The sequence below is a fragment of the Apiospora marii genome, assembly GCF_038362585.1.
Source record: "Apiospora marii strain CBS 49790 chromosome Unknown utg000013l_segment0_segment0, whole genome shotgun sequence".
Lineage (NCBI taxonomy): Eukaryota > Fungi > Ascomycota > Sordariomycetes > Amphisphaeriales > Apiosporaceae > Apiospora > Apiospora marii.
The window spans coordinates 1,401,147-1,415,125 of NW_027117384.1; the positions used below are offsets into that span (position 1 = coordinate 1,401,147).

General features: G+C 51.9%; 3 protein-coding genes across 3 annotated transcripts; 2 read left to right on the forward strand and 1 right to left on the reverse strand.

Moving 5' to 3' along the window:
• Positions 1-760: 760 nt before the first annotated feature.
• On the forward strand, positions 761-2,695 carry PG985_015577 (Serine threonine protein; the record flags this gene model as incomplete). Its single annotated transcript, XM_066835343.1, has 1 exon — positions 761-2,695. One exon carries the CDS (start codon positions 761-763, stop codon positions 2,693-2,695), a length of 1,935 nt encoding a protein of 644 aa, XP_066676546.1.
• Positions 2,696-4,794: 2,099 nt separating this feature from the next.
• PG985_015578 (uncharacterized protein) lies at positions 4,795-7,346 on the forward strand (the record flags this gene model as incomplete). Its single annotated transcript, XM_066835344.1, has 5 exons — positions 4,795-4,934; positions 4,986-6,009; positions 6,065-6,764; positions 6,814-7,095; positions 7,156-7,346. The coding sequence occupies 5 exons, from the start codon at positions 4,795-4,797 to the stop codon at positions 7,344-7,346; spliced, it is 2,337 nt and encodes a 778-aa protein (XP_066676547.1).
• Positions 7,347-11,196: 3,850 nt separating this feature from the next.
• Positions 11,197-12,301, reverse strand: PG985_015579 (uncharacterized protein; the record flags this gene model as incomplete). The annotated part of the gene is made up of 2 exons (XM_066835345.1): positions 11,197-11,761; positions 12,069-12,301. 2 exons carry the CDS (start codon positions 12,299-12,301, stop codon positions 11,197-11,199), a joined length of 798 nt encoding a protein of 265 aa, XP_066676548.1.
• Positions 12,302-13,979: the final 1,678 nt, after the last annotated feature.

The window sequence follows — 13,979 nt, forward strand, 5'->3', positions numbered from 1 at the left end:
CGGTCGTTCGACCACCTCCACCAAACTACCAAACCCATCCACCCCATCCATCAACACCTTCCAACAACCAAACGTCGACGACTTCTCTCAACACAGCCTCCCAGCGACGCCTTCCAGATACTTCGAATGCGGCCATAGAAGTAGACTTACATCTGTCTTTTCAGACCGTTGTATTTGATTAAGCCTTTTACCGACTCGACTATACCGTGTTGCCCCTTTTTACTGTTGTTCCTCGGCAACGGAAAACGATCCTGGTCCTCGTCAACAGCACGACACCGCGACAAACCAAACCAACCGTCACTCTTTCGGATTTTCTTTACTTCAACTTCCATGTCCTCATAACGACTATTTCCTTCTATTCCTTCAGGACCGCCGGTCCCTCTTTTCATGAACAATTGCCTTGTTTTCCATTTGTCCAGCAAACCAAATCAAAATACCCCTCGATGAGCATCTGATCAGTGAACGATACGGAGTTTTATACCTGCTTTCTTCATCTACAACTTATTCGACTGTACATTCCGACTTTACCAGCTCTTCTCACGCTTTTCTCGTCACCCCGAAACATCACTCGGTCTCCGGCAATTCCTGTGTTCATTCACCACTACATTGGATCTGTACACTGATACGTGGATACCCCTTTTGCATCTACTAGACGGCCAGGCAGGAGAACGGCTCTTGCAAACTTGTACCATTACCCGTGGTTCTCTCTTCCACACCCCCTCACTTCTCAAATCACCCGTCTCTCTACCGAGACGACGTCATGGAATGCTTGCGAACCAAGTTTCAGAATGGCGTTGTACTCGGTGGGAGGTATCAAACAATCTCCCCTCTCAATCATGGGTCTTTCGGTATGGTTTTCATGGCCAGGGATCTCCAGACCTACCAGACGGTAGCCATCAAGTGTCTCACCAAGAGGTCGGCCGCCTACGACGCCGGGGTCGACTTCGCCATTGACGACAACTCGGAGGAGCTTGTCTGCCACCGCATCCTGGGCTCGCACGCCAACATTGTCAGCATGAGCGACTCGTTCGAAACTGACGCTCATGTCTACATGGTTCTCGAGTTCTGTTCCCGCGGAGATCTTTACGAGGCGATCCGGTCGGGGTGCGGACCTTTGGAGACCGAGCACGTCCGTCAGTTCATGCTGGAGCTTGTGGAGTCTGTCGACTACATGCATTCGAAGGGTATCTACCACCGAGATATCAAGCCCGAGAACATCTTCCTCACCGAGTCTGGATCCCTGAAGCTTGGTGACTTCGGCTTGGCCACCACGGAGAAGTGGTCCTACGAATCGACCGTCGGGAGTGACCGATACATGGCTCCCGAGCAATACGACTCGGCAGGTGCAGGTTACTCGCCTGCCCAGGCCGACATCTGGGCCATTGGCATTTGCTTGCTGAACATTCTCTTCTCACGCAACCCGTTCACCACCCCAACCGAGGCCGATCCGTTGTTCTTGGACTTCTCCCGAGACAAGCAGTCTCTGTTCGATGTCTTCCCCACCATGTCTCAGGACACCTACGAAGTCATCGTGCAGTGCATGAGCCTGGATCCTTCGAAGCGCTCCCTGGTCGGGGCTAAGAACGCCCTGCGACGTGTTGTCAGCTTCACCACCACCGAGGAGGAAGACGACGAGTTCTGCAGCGGCGAGCGCAGCGTCGCCTCTGCGAACCGCGAGCCCTTGCGTACCCCTTCTATCCAAAGCCCCCAGCTGGACCAGGGCTCTTTCCCCTGGGCCAAGGCCCTGCATGGCCAACACATTCGCCAACTCAGCGCCATTCCCGATACAGAGAGCTACAGCGAGGACCTGTTCCCCAAGTCGGAAAACACTGTGGACTGGATGTCTTCGGTTCAGACCTCTTCCATCGCTTCGGTTCTCACTTCCAACCTGGGTGCGTCGATGAACTCGATGTCCATCAACCGCCCGATGAACATCCCGACGCGTGCCAATGCCAAGGTCTCACCAATGGCTGGTTCATTGCCGATTGCCATGGGCAAGCCCAAGGCAAACCTCAATGCGATGTCTATGGTCTTTGGTCGCCAGAAGGATGTAGTGTCGAAGAGCTGGAGCGACATGTGGGATGAGGATGACGAGGAGGACGAGGAAGAGCGCGAACGCCAACTCCAAGCGCTCAAGGAACTCAATGCTAGAAGTTGGAGTCAAGAGAGTAAGGAAGACGCCACTCCATCTCAGCCGGATCAGGTATCCGTCCAGGCGCAGGTGTCTGGTGACGAGGAGCCAGAGGCTTCGCCTGTGGACGATACTTTCAGCAACATCGACGGAGATCTGGTTGCGGACGGGTTCTTCTTCCACGAACCGGCACCCTCGAAGCCGTCGGAGGATCTCACTCACCAGCACTCGCCGCCCCCCAAGCGGACTGGGATGGACAAGTGGGCCGCACTTGGGGAACGCCGCCGGGCCATCAACGCGGCGCCCCCAGCGAAGCACTCGGCGCCCTTGGCCACCTTGACGAAGTCACGACAAATTGGCTTTGGATTTAACAGCAATATTCATTCGATTGGTTCGAGCGTTTGGGAACACGCCAATCATAATAATCACAAATTGAACCGGGATCACGCAATGCCGCGTGATTGCCCGTGGAACAAAGGCCGAGATACATGGAACTGGCGCCGGGAGAAGCGCCATGATTTCGGTGATATTGAGTGGGTTGGCCACTGTCAGGGGGTTCATTAACTGAGCCCGTCCTGATACAGTGTGTCTCTTGTAGTTGAAGCACATCTTTCCACACCAAAACGGGATTGCCAGGGGTCTGCCGCCTTTCATTTTAGCAGTGTTATTACTTTTTTTTTGGTTCTAGTCTAGAAGTTTGGAAAGCGAAAGGTTGGATGGACGGGATGGATTAAATGGCGGATGGAAAAAGACTTTCTTGCCTCGGGGAGGTTCTCTGGTTGCGGCCTCAGCTGGACTGGATGCCCCTCGAGGTTTACTATATTTGGATTTTGGAAAAGGCAGCCCTGCGTTCCCGGTGGATTGATCTAGCCTCAACTCGCTCTCTGCGTATTACATATTCTCCACAGATCATTCGAAGAATACCAGAAGTTACCCACTCAAACCATCCTTCACATACTTGACTTGACAGTGTTTCGATGATATGCTCTTTCTTGCCCTTATAAGTGAACTACTCACCTTGCTATCACTCCCCACGTAAGCTTGGAATTAGTTGGGTTAGGCTTCGTGTAGCTATGATTCGTTCCTTGGCCAGCAGTTGGACAATGCGTCATCTGGGCAGCCCATCCTGGCGCTGCGGCAGAGCTTCGGGTATCTACTTGACTCGTAGATCCCGTATTTCCTGGGGTTCAACCTGGTTTACTGGCATGACTACAGCCGGCGTAAGTCTATACGATGTTCACCTACCCTGTCGTATCCTGGTTGGGGAGGTTGGGTCATCTGCCGGCCTGCGGAGGAGGATCTCTTGGTGGGAGATGATAACAAACAACATGGCTGGCTGGATCGAGGTCCTCGAACTCGCGTAGAGCGAACATGACTGCTGTTATTGTTTCGAGCTCGACAGTTTCTAGTGTCATGTGTTCAACCGATTAATAAGAAAACAGTTACTGGAAAGCAAGATATGAGCCTCTCTCTCTCTGCCTTGTCCTCGTTAACTATGACAATTGACAATGGGAGACCAAATCCAAACAACACCCTTTCCATATTCCATTAAATATGTACTGTAAGTCCTGGGCGGTGACAAGGTCTGCCACTTCGGGATCTGGTGGTGTGTGTAAGAATGTGGGTGGTTGGTTGGTATGTCGTTTATGCGGCGCACCTAACACGATGCGTGACTACAGGATTCCAGGTCATGTATATATTGTGAAGCTGGATATCTTGTTTGAAGCGGTGACAACAAGTACTGGCATATCAGTCATCTCGCAATGCCAAATATGTAATTGTGGACGACATTGGGGAAGGACATGAGAGAAATGTCTCGTGTCTGAACCTACATCTCCGATGACCAGGCACTCTTCGTGTTACCTCTTACAGCGAACTCAATGTCTGGGGCCGAAGTTGTGGTATCGTGCTAGCATACCTACGGAACACCCAAGCAGTCCTCGAACATAAGAACTTGTGAAGACAGAAGTTTCAATGCATGATAAGGAACGGGGCAACGTTCGGAGAGAGTGGCCGTTTGTTGGTATGGAGTGATATATAGCCACCATGTACACGGTCATATTGCAGTTTGAGGTTCTTGCCAAAATGCAGCCCTTCACATTATTCTACTCGTAGCTGCTAGGTTCGAGCAGTTCGCCATCGTATCTACATTCGCATGAAGGGTTCGTAGATGAGTATGTGAACCAAAGCTCTGCCAGCCCGAGTGAGAAGCCATTTACTCACTCTGTTCTCACTTGGAAAAGAAGGGCAGATCCGTCGAGTCGAGCTTCCGAACTTCAAGATCAACAACGTGCCTGGTAGGCAGTAAGTATTCCTATGCCATGACAGTCACGTCAAAGTGAGCTTCGGGTGAGTGCCTGACAATCAAACAAGCCGCCGCCCTTTTATCCTTTCATATCCACCTTCAATTTTTATACAGGTACCTTCCGCCGTGGTTTCCCTCGTAACAATAACCAATCTCGGGGGCACTTTGACAACACATCTCATCTACTTCTTCGTTGGGTCTTGCTCGTGTCGAGCGCAACTGACTTTTCAGTAACACTACTGCAGGACATCACTCATCAACTTCCCTTCAATTCATACATTGCATCAAAAGGCCATTCAGATAATATCGTCCTTTGCCTCATCTCGATATTGGACACAACATCCAGCTCACCTTCAACATGGCCGGCCTTCCCAGCGAGGAAACCATCCTGACGCTCGATAGCATCCACAAGTATCACACCATCCACACAAACTTACGATCGACGTATGGCTCAAAATGGGAGCCCTGGGAGGCTTTTCGCGAACTCGTACAGAACTGGTATGTAACGATCCACTCGAACTGTTCTTGAGACCCTGCTGATCTTTTCAGGCGCGATGGCATCATCAAATCCTTCAACCTGAATGAGAAGGACTTCCACGTCATTCGTGAAGAGAAATCTCAATATGAGATTCTCTACAAGGTCCCCGCGAGGCCTGAAACCCAGCCGGCCCAGTACCTTGGGTACATTCGCTTCACTGGAAAAGTGGGAGGTGGCAGGGTCGAGTTGGTGAACCGCAAGGCCACCATACAGCCCAGCAACTTTGACTTGGGTGGCACCACGAAGCTGAGAGACAGAGGCCAAGCCGGAGAGCACGGCGATGGCCTCAAGGTCGCCCTCCTCGTACTGATGCGCGCACCACACAACCACTCCGTCCGCTTCGACACGGGTGGTTTCCGCTGGGAGCCCAATTTCGATAAGCAGAACAAACTCGTCATTAATATGAGTCGCCTACAAGACTTCGATATAACAGCTGACGAGAGATTGAGCAAGACCGATCTCCAAGACGGATTAGTTCCATTACTTGCAATGCCTCGAGACGACGTCAAGCTTATCATTGGCTTGGGGAACAGCGTTAAAGCCCAAGATTTCAAGGAATGGACCAAGGCAGCTCTATTCTTGCATGATATCAAGAACGGTGATATTATATCGGTGGCACAGGGTGATTTGATTACCAGCCCAGCCTTGCGCAGAAATATCTACCTGAAAGGCCTGCTCCTGAAGCCGTCGAAGAGCAGGGGTGCAACTGGCGAGGGGTCTGCTAGTATCACGGGCAAAGCCCTGAATTTCGGATACAATTTTGCCCATGGCAACACGAACAGAGACCGGCAGTCTTTGGCCGGGGGTTATGACGAGGCAAAAGCCATCTTCGCGATTTGGGAGGATGTCCTGCGGCAAAAGCCAGAGCTCGTCAGCGAATTGCACTCGATGCTGAACACACGTAATCCAGAGTACGCCGACGTTTCCCAGGCTCGCACATTCCTCAGCGCAGAAGTTGTAAACAGGCTCAAAACATATCTTTTCTCGAAACCCTTCGAGAAGCGTTGGTATCATGCACGCAGCGAAAAGGACGAGGTGAGAGGGACAGACCATAGCGGATGGACATGGTTGGTATACTGACGAATTTTAGGATCACCATCTTGCTAGGAATATTCGGAGTCTCGGTAGGGTGCCATACATTCTGGAAGAGACATACTGGGACATCCTAGAATCCAAGGGACATGTTCGGACTGCCGCGGCGGAGAAACGCATTCGATTTCTGAAGCAGAGCGAAAAGGACGTCCCCGACACTTCTTTTTCCCATGAAGTCTATTGGTACTTACGCGCCTGCTTGAAAAGCTGTGTGCAGACCCAAAACACTCGCCTTTTGTGCGTCGAGGGCGTCGGATTGGATCCCACGACGATGTGGGAAGAAGCAAAGGACTTGGTACGGATTCATAAAAGCTGGTTTCTAGAAGACAAAGCCGCCGACGAGCTTGGACTGCCGGTCACGGAAGATACTTTCACTTTGATCTCCTCTACTGTTATGGAGGTATTCCGCAGTGTTATTCACCAGATACCAGGCGGCAGGTTTGACCGGTATATGGACAGCCATTCGCAGAGGTGGCACAAAACGAGAGCCATATATCAAGTCCAAAAGTACCTCTTCGACTGTATCCAGGTTAAGAGGCGCCTCAAACTCAGTATTTCCGGACCATCCCATGATCCGGAGCTGGTCGTTAGCTGGACACCTGATGCTGGCTGGAAGCCTGACCGAGACCTTCTCCGAATTGAGGTACACCAGGTATCGAAATGTGCCCACTTCAAGAAAGAGCTGTTAGCGGGCCAATGTAAGTCTCTATAAAGCCTCTCTTGTGCTCCCTTACTCACCACATACAGATTCATCAATCAGGAAACCTTGCTTTCTTAACAAAGGAACGCGACCTTCATTAGGATTGCCCATCTGCCAAAAAGTTGATGGGCACTTGTACAGGTCAAGCGATGATGAGGTAACCTTCTCGGGCCTCAGAGAGGGCGAGGAATACTTTGCAGTCATCTACAACTCATCCGAACGCCACTCTTTCATTGTGGTGTCCGATAGCACCGTGGTTATGCCCAAGGCAACCGCTCCGCCTCAGCCGTCACCACCTCAATCCCCAGTTCCCAAGAAGCGAACCTACAGTGAGTAGTCCCAATTACTGTCTTATCTTCAAGAGCCTCATCGCTAACGGATACTTATAGCCTTGGGCGACGAGCGCGAGAACCTTGACATTATGAAGCATCGCAAATGGTATGACGCCTCCAACGACGAGGGTCAGGAAGCCGTCGTTGGCATCCCTCCCGAGGATGCCCCGGAAACCAGTGCACAGAAAACACCTGCGAAGCGCAGTGCACCACAGACCCCAGCTACGAAGCGGGCCCGCCGCTCCTGAGGCCGGGAACGCCTTCCGCATCACAGGCCAGCGGAGGTCGACTCGCCATGAAGAGACATACGCGGGCAAGTCTCAGGCTGGGGGTTCTTGGGGGGGGGCTCACCACCAGCGCGAGCACCCAAGGGGTTGTAGGACTAAAACAGCTGCCCGAGGAGGGATTTCATTGCTCGAGAAGAAAGGCGAGCATGAAGCCGAGAACACTTGGTTTCCGAGAAAACGAGGGAATCGCAATATCTAGCACATTGCCTATGATGGCCTGCTACGTTTTGATGCACTTTGATTTCATGACACGAGCTAATTAGACGGTATACAAGCGTCACAATGGTTGTTATTTCGATAACTCAAGTAGCTAGCTTACCTAGACGAACATAGTAATGCTCGTTTGCCTTGCCATAACCCATGATCAAGTCTTGCAGTCTGCTTCCCGTGTGCGTACAAGCTCATTACCTAGTAGGTTACCTGGTAACACGATACCGTAGACTGGCCCCTCTAGGACCCATCGAGTTCCCAACGGCCTCTATAGGCAACGGTCGGAACACATGCCGGTACGCCCAAGTGTCCTTGCATCGTCTGATGGACCAAAAGCGTTGGGGCGTTCGTTAACATGTTAAGCTTGCTCGACAACCGGATCACGATCCTCCTCACCGCCGCCCACGGCAGCATAGGGTCCCGCCCCCCATTCCCATTCTGGGGGACGTAGTATACCCACGTCCAACAGCGGTGAACGGGACGGGAAGGCCAGCCGCGGGGGGGCCGGCGCTTGAAGAAGGGGGCGTTAGAGCAAATGGAACAACACGAACAACTGGGAAAGTAGGTTTAAAAAAATTCTTTCGCGCATAACAGGTAGGCATCGCACGTCCACGCTGGCAAAAGATCCGCCCGCCGAGTCCCCACGTCGCTGTCAATAGGAGAGACCCAGACAGAGGTCCAGCCAGTCCGACATCACCGAACCGGTGGGCTGGTAGCTCCAGTATACGGGTTCGACTGCCGCATGCAAATGCAGATGTTTGATGTGTGTGTGCGTGTGTGAGGGCGGGTTGCGGGTTCCTGTGAGAAAAGGGGGCTTCGGCAGGTGGAGATGATCAATAAGCCGGGAAGTACATACTTTGGCTGTCATCCCAGCAGCGAAGAATAAGAACAAGAAGAAGAAGCAGAAACGAACCCCAAAATTAAAAAAAGGAGACAGCCCAGAAGGAAAGACCCGACGCCCTACGGGTCTCGCGGTCCCATTGCATACCATGGCCAGGTATGTGGGAAAGAGGAAAACGGACTCGAACAAGAAAATACCGTACCCGGCTCGAACCAGCCGACAACCGTTTTCTTTTCCTCGTTCTCATTAAGCACAGATCACCGAGGCATCTTGAGCTTCCCTTTCCTTTTGTTCTTCGGCATTCCAGAACCAGAAGGAGCCCGCACCGCCAAGTCTTGGAAGCAAGCAGCCTCATATCCATGTCAGCTTTGCTTGGCGTCAACGTTTTTCCTCTCTCTCGCAACCACCTGCCCACTTACAACACAGCACCACAAATGAATCATTGAGCCACACTCTGAAACTTACCTGCAAAACAAGTAAAAGAAAAGTTTTCAAGACATGCTGTAGTGAAATTATGAAGACAGACGTTAGTGAGAAGATACCAATGAAAAAAGGGGTCCTCATCACGCAATAATTTGACTTTGATCGTAGTGCCTTGTTAGAGTCGATTCTAGCTGTATCGCGCGAGCTCTTGGGCCGTGGCCGACTTACATAATAGCCAGCGCCTAAGCAGCTAGTCCGAGGTGTCAGGCGGCCCCGAATCGCAGATCGCGCGGATAAAAAGCCCGTAGGTTCGTTTTATTGTGGTTTTGGCGTTGACGATCGCCTCCAACTTGGTGTTGATCACTTTTTGTCGTGCTACAATTTTGGCCTTTGCATCGACCACCTACATACCTGCGTGCTACCAATTCCTTACTCGTTCGTATTCCCAGTTTCTTCTTCTGCACGAGCCACGTGCTGGGCCCTGTCGGCATGACGGGGACAATTAACAAGAATTACACGAGGGGCGTTTTTGACTTACATATGCATGTCTAACTGTCTGCATGTATGAAATCACTCTCAACTACTATATACGTCGACAACTCCATGTAGTTTCTCGGAGAAGGGTCCGACTCCGGAGGAGCTAAGCGACGGGATTTTCGTCTCGCGCGCGTGTGGAGAAGTGATTGACAGGTACATGATATAATGTACACCTGATGCACCCATTCAGCTACCGATACATCAATTTGCACGCCTATACTCTCTCCCTCTCCCAATGGATAATACTGCATGGATGGCCGAAGTCCCGAACGAGCAACCCGCGATGGTGATGGTGGGAAGGGTGAGAACGGACGAATCGCGCGCATCGGATCAGGCCCCTTCCGACCTCCCAAGTCTACTGGTCGACGCCGCATGAGATGGCCACCTCCTCCCGACAGCTGTGCTGCGCGTAGCGTGGGATCGCATACGACGGTCCCTACATGCCATCTCATGCCCGCAGCGATAAGGGGGCAAGTCCGACCCTAGAACCCAGCCCCAAAAATCAGCTGGAGGGGGTTGCGACGTGCTTATCTCTGCGCGGAACGGGGTGCCTCGGATTCCAAGAAGGGAAGGCGTGCGAAACTGCCCTTATGCCTTGGCTCTGGCAAAGGTAGAGTTGTAGTGATAAACTTAATCATGACGATATATCATGCGATATGAGTGCACAATGACGACGAATCACGGGCAGAACGCGGGTCAAATAGTCAAGATCAACCTGTAGCAGAGGAACACACAAATAATCTTCATTGGCTGCTTGGCATATTGTCAATTGTCAATGCCTCTCTCTCTCTATTTCGCTAATAAATGCGCATCCTTCTATCCGCGCAATGCAGTAAGTAATAATAATAACAATAATACTATATAGTAGTGTAATCTTGGCACGTAGCCCAATCATAACTTTTCCCAATCCCTGTGCGCAGCTCTATCTGTGTAGCTATTGCGGTGCCCGTGTCCATCAAAGCAATATAACTCCTTCAACACAATTTGTTGATGCTAAAATGGTATTTGGTATGGTAGTCCTGATCCGGAAATGCCGAGCAGAGAAGAAACGGTACGCCCCCCCAACAAATACGACATCATGTAATATCTTTACATGTGACGCGGGTGACGGACTAGAAGAGAAAACAAAGTAAAACAGGAGCGCCCAGTGCCTGCGCCGATAATGCATACATCCGCTGGCTTTTTTGTTAAAATGTGAAACTCCCAACCCCTCTTGAAATCAGTCAGGTTGAGATTGTGTGTGCGTGTAAAAGGTATATCGAGTGAAGAGGTGGTGGTGGTAGTGGTGGTTATTGTGAATAGGTGGAGAGATACGCAACGAAACCTCGGGGGTGAATGTTGTTACCCGTTACCCCGCAAGACGCAGCTCGGTAGACTCGGCAAGGAGAACCCGACGCCAGGGAGACAGACCATTAGAAACACGTCGGGCTTGGACAGGTTGGGCAATATAAGACCCGACTACCTGCTTTTAAAGCCAAACTTTTATCATGCTCCAAAAATGATAATTGTCGAATCCAGCTAGCGTCATGGTATGCCAGGGTCCGAGAGCGTGGGAGGACGTGGGGAGAGTCTTGGCTATCTTTCCCGTGTCTGGGGATCCTCGGGGGAAAGTCTCAAATAACCCCCTGTTCCCCCGCGTCCCCCCTTGGGCTATGCTTGGGAATAATAACGTAGCTTATGCAGCTATGGTCATTCGCCAAGACATCGCCTAAAGGCCCGTAGCAAACATAGACAAGAATTGTAGCAAACACAGCCAAGCTCCAGCTTGGCGTGCGGGCACGAGAGTGTTGTTCATCGCATTCAGCGCCCGACCATGGGAGCAACCAGCTCGATGCTCTTTGGCCGTCCCTTGGTCCCTGGCTTCCTCGAAGGCAAAGGCCGGTCAAGGCCGCCAACTCCTCCGGAGGTGGGGCCATACCCGTAGCCTGATGCACCGTAACCACCATCGTATGTCGAAGAGTAGAAGTTGGTCGGCTTCTGATACGACGTGCTCGGGCTGACAGCCGCGCTCCGGGTGAAGGGCCACATGGCTGCACTGGCCGTTGTGGGCGAAGGTGGGCTTGGTGGCCTGGTAGTGAGAGACCTTAAAGCCGATATGGCCGTCGTATACTGAGTGCTGGTGGGCGTCGTGGGTGGTGAGAAATAGTTGGAGCTTGGGCGTGACGGTGAAGCTCGCGGAATGATGTCCCGCGGCTCCGGGTGTCCGGCCGCATAGAACGGCAGGTTTCCCCCGATGATCTCCTGAGTCCTGGGGATTGGGTATGCTGAGGGGTTTGAGCTTGAGCCTTGATCATATTTACGGCATGCTTCAGAGCAGTAGACGTATGCCTCATCTTGGGGGATGAATTGCTTTTCGCAAGTCATGCTAAACAGGTATCTCATGTCAGCTTCATATACGCATGCTGGAAGGGGGATGATGCAGGAACAGTGATGTGAGTGATCTCGTTGGCGCAGATGCCCTGGTACATGTTACACCGGCGCCCACTAGGCATAACGTGGCTTGGCTTGGGGCGTCAGGTGATGACGCAGGCCACCGAAATGGGAAACACGCCCCCGAGTATGCGATAAACGCCACGTTGTGGGGTGATGAGAAAAAGGAAGCATGTTTGGGGAAGCAAGACACAAATCACGAAGCGAGCTCGGTGAAGCTCACGTCATGGGGTTGCACGTACCAGAACTGGGGGAAACTCTCGCGTTCCTCCTCCCACCATCGCTCTTCCTCCAATTCCTTCTCGCGGCTCCGCTGAGTCTTACCCAGCTTCTGTAGAACCTGGGGGGTCGACTTCCTGGAAAGGGTTTGCGGCCTCCTGGGTCGGGATAAGTCCGAGACGGTGACGGCTTTGCGGACGTCGCTCATAGAAGTGTTGGTCGATCCATGACCAGACTTCCGGCGAGTATGATGCATTGTGATTGGGCTTTAGGAGAAAAGTCCCAGAGCAGATGGTTGGTTAAGTTCGGAAGAAAGGGTCCCTCCAACTCTGCAAGGGATGGAGGGGACTTGGAGCGGGGAGTCCAACAAAATAGCTGTCTCGTATGCAATGTGACTTCAGAGTGGCAATGTCTGTAGTGCAGCGAAACCAAACAAAAGGTCGCCGACTTGTGAACTCTGTCTTTGTGTGCTTTGGTGAGGGCGGATGGGCCTGTGAGGGTGGATAGAGTAGGTGATGGAAAGGGAAGCCTGCTTGTGTTATATCTCGAAAGGAGAAATCAAGCAGTTCCGTAGTTCAGGGTTTGATCCCGATTGAGCTAATCAGGAACAGCAAACAAGAGCAAGCAAGCGCAAGCGACTTGTCGAGCAGTTAGGTGTAATATGCCGGCTTGATGACGAGATGGACAAATGCCGGGGCTGCTGTGCGGTGCCTGGAGTTGGACCGATTACAGTTGTTACAGTGGGTTGCTGACTGACTGGTGGCTCTGTTTTAGACTTTTGGCGATTTGCTCCCGTCTTTGAGCCTCTTTTAGTAGTACAACGTAGATGCTCCCGGCACACTGGCGATTGTGGAGATGGGGCGTGTGTCGTTCTAAACCGTCTTGTTCTTTGCGCCTGTTAGTCGTGTGCTGCGATGGGTGAATTATGTAGGTAGGTATTGGGATGGATGTACGGTGTACTTCGGGGGGCAGGTAGCGAGCAGGTAGCGAGGGGCGGCAACGGCGTTACGCTTGCAACAGAATAAGAAAAGGCCAATTCAACGAGAGTGACGATCTGGTTCTTGCACGGGTGCAAGTATTAAAGTGGGAGGGGGGAGCTAAGGTAGGATTCCAGTCAAGGGAGAGGGAGAGGAAGAAGGAAGAATGGGACAGCGGGAGCTTGGTAGAGTAATAATAGAATAGAAAATGTCACGGCCGTACGTACCGTCTGGGCTGATGTGAGTTGAGAGAATCCGCGGCGGGTTGCTGGTCTGGGCTGGTTCTGGTCTGGTGGCCCTCCCATTCAATGAGAGTGACTCCTGCGCCAGAAAAAAGGGACTCTGTGACGAGTCCGAAAGCGGCCGCCCAAGGAGAAATCGGCCAATAGTAGCTCTTAGCCTGGGCAACGGTCCAAAAGCACCACACCGTTGCGGCGAGCGAGTGACTGAATGGGTGTGAGAGGGTGTGTATCAATGTAGATGGCGTAGCGTAGCGCCCTTTTTCTGGTCCTTTGGTCTGCTTCCCTATCCGACGGAACTTGATTGGAACCTTGGCAAGATAAGATACGCAATGGCAGCGAGCGAGCGAGAGAATGAGAAGGAAGTTTTTTCTTCTTGTGTGTATGTCCTGCGGCGTAGATTCCAAAACCAATTAACCCGGGCAGGCCTCTTTGTCCGGTTGACTTGACTCGGTAAAAGGTGGTTGTTCTTTTTGGTGTCCTATGTCAATTCAATGTTGGGCAATCCAGGCGCAACGGGCAGCTTAGTCAAAATCCGGGCTTGGTGCCAATAACGCAATCCAGAGTGGGAATGACGGGTCGTCCAATATCCAGGTCGGTCCAGCGAGGTTGTTTGTCGTGCGATGATGAAATTGCTTTTTCTTACGAAATCTCAAACCAGGAGAGGCGTCTTTGCAGGAACCTTGAGAGACACACGGGCGAGTTTGGGGGAGAAAAA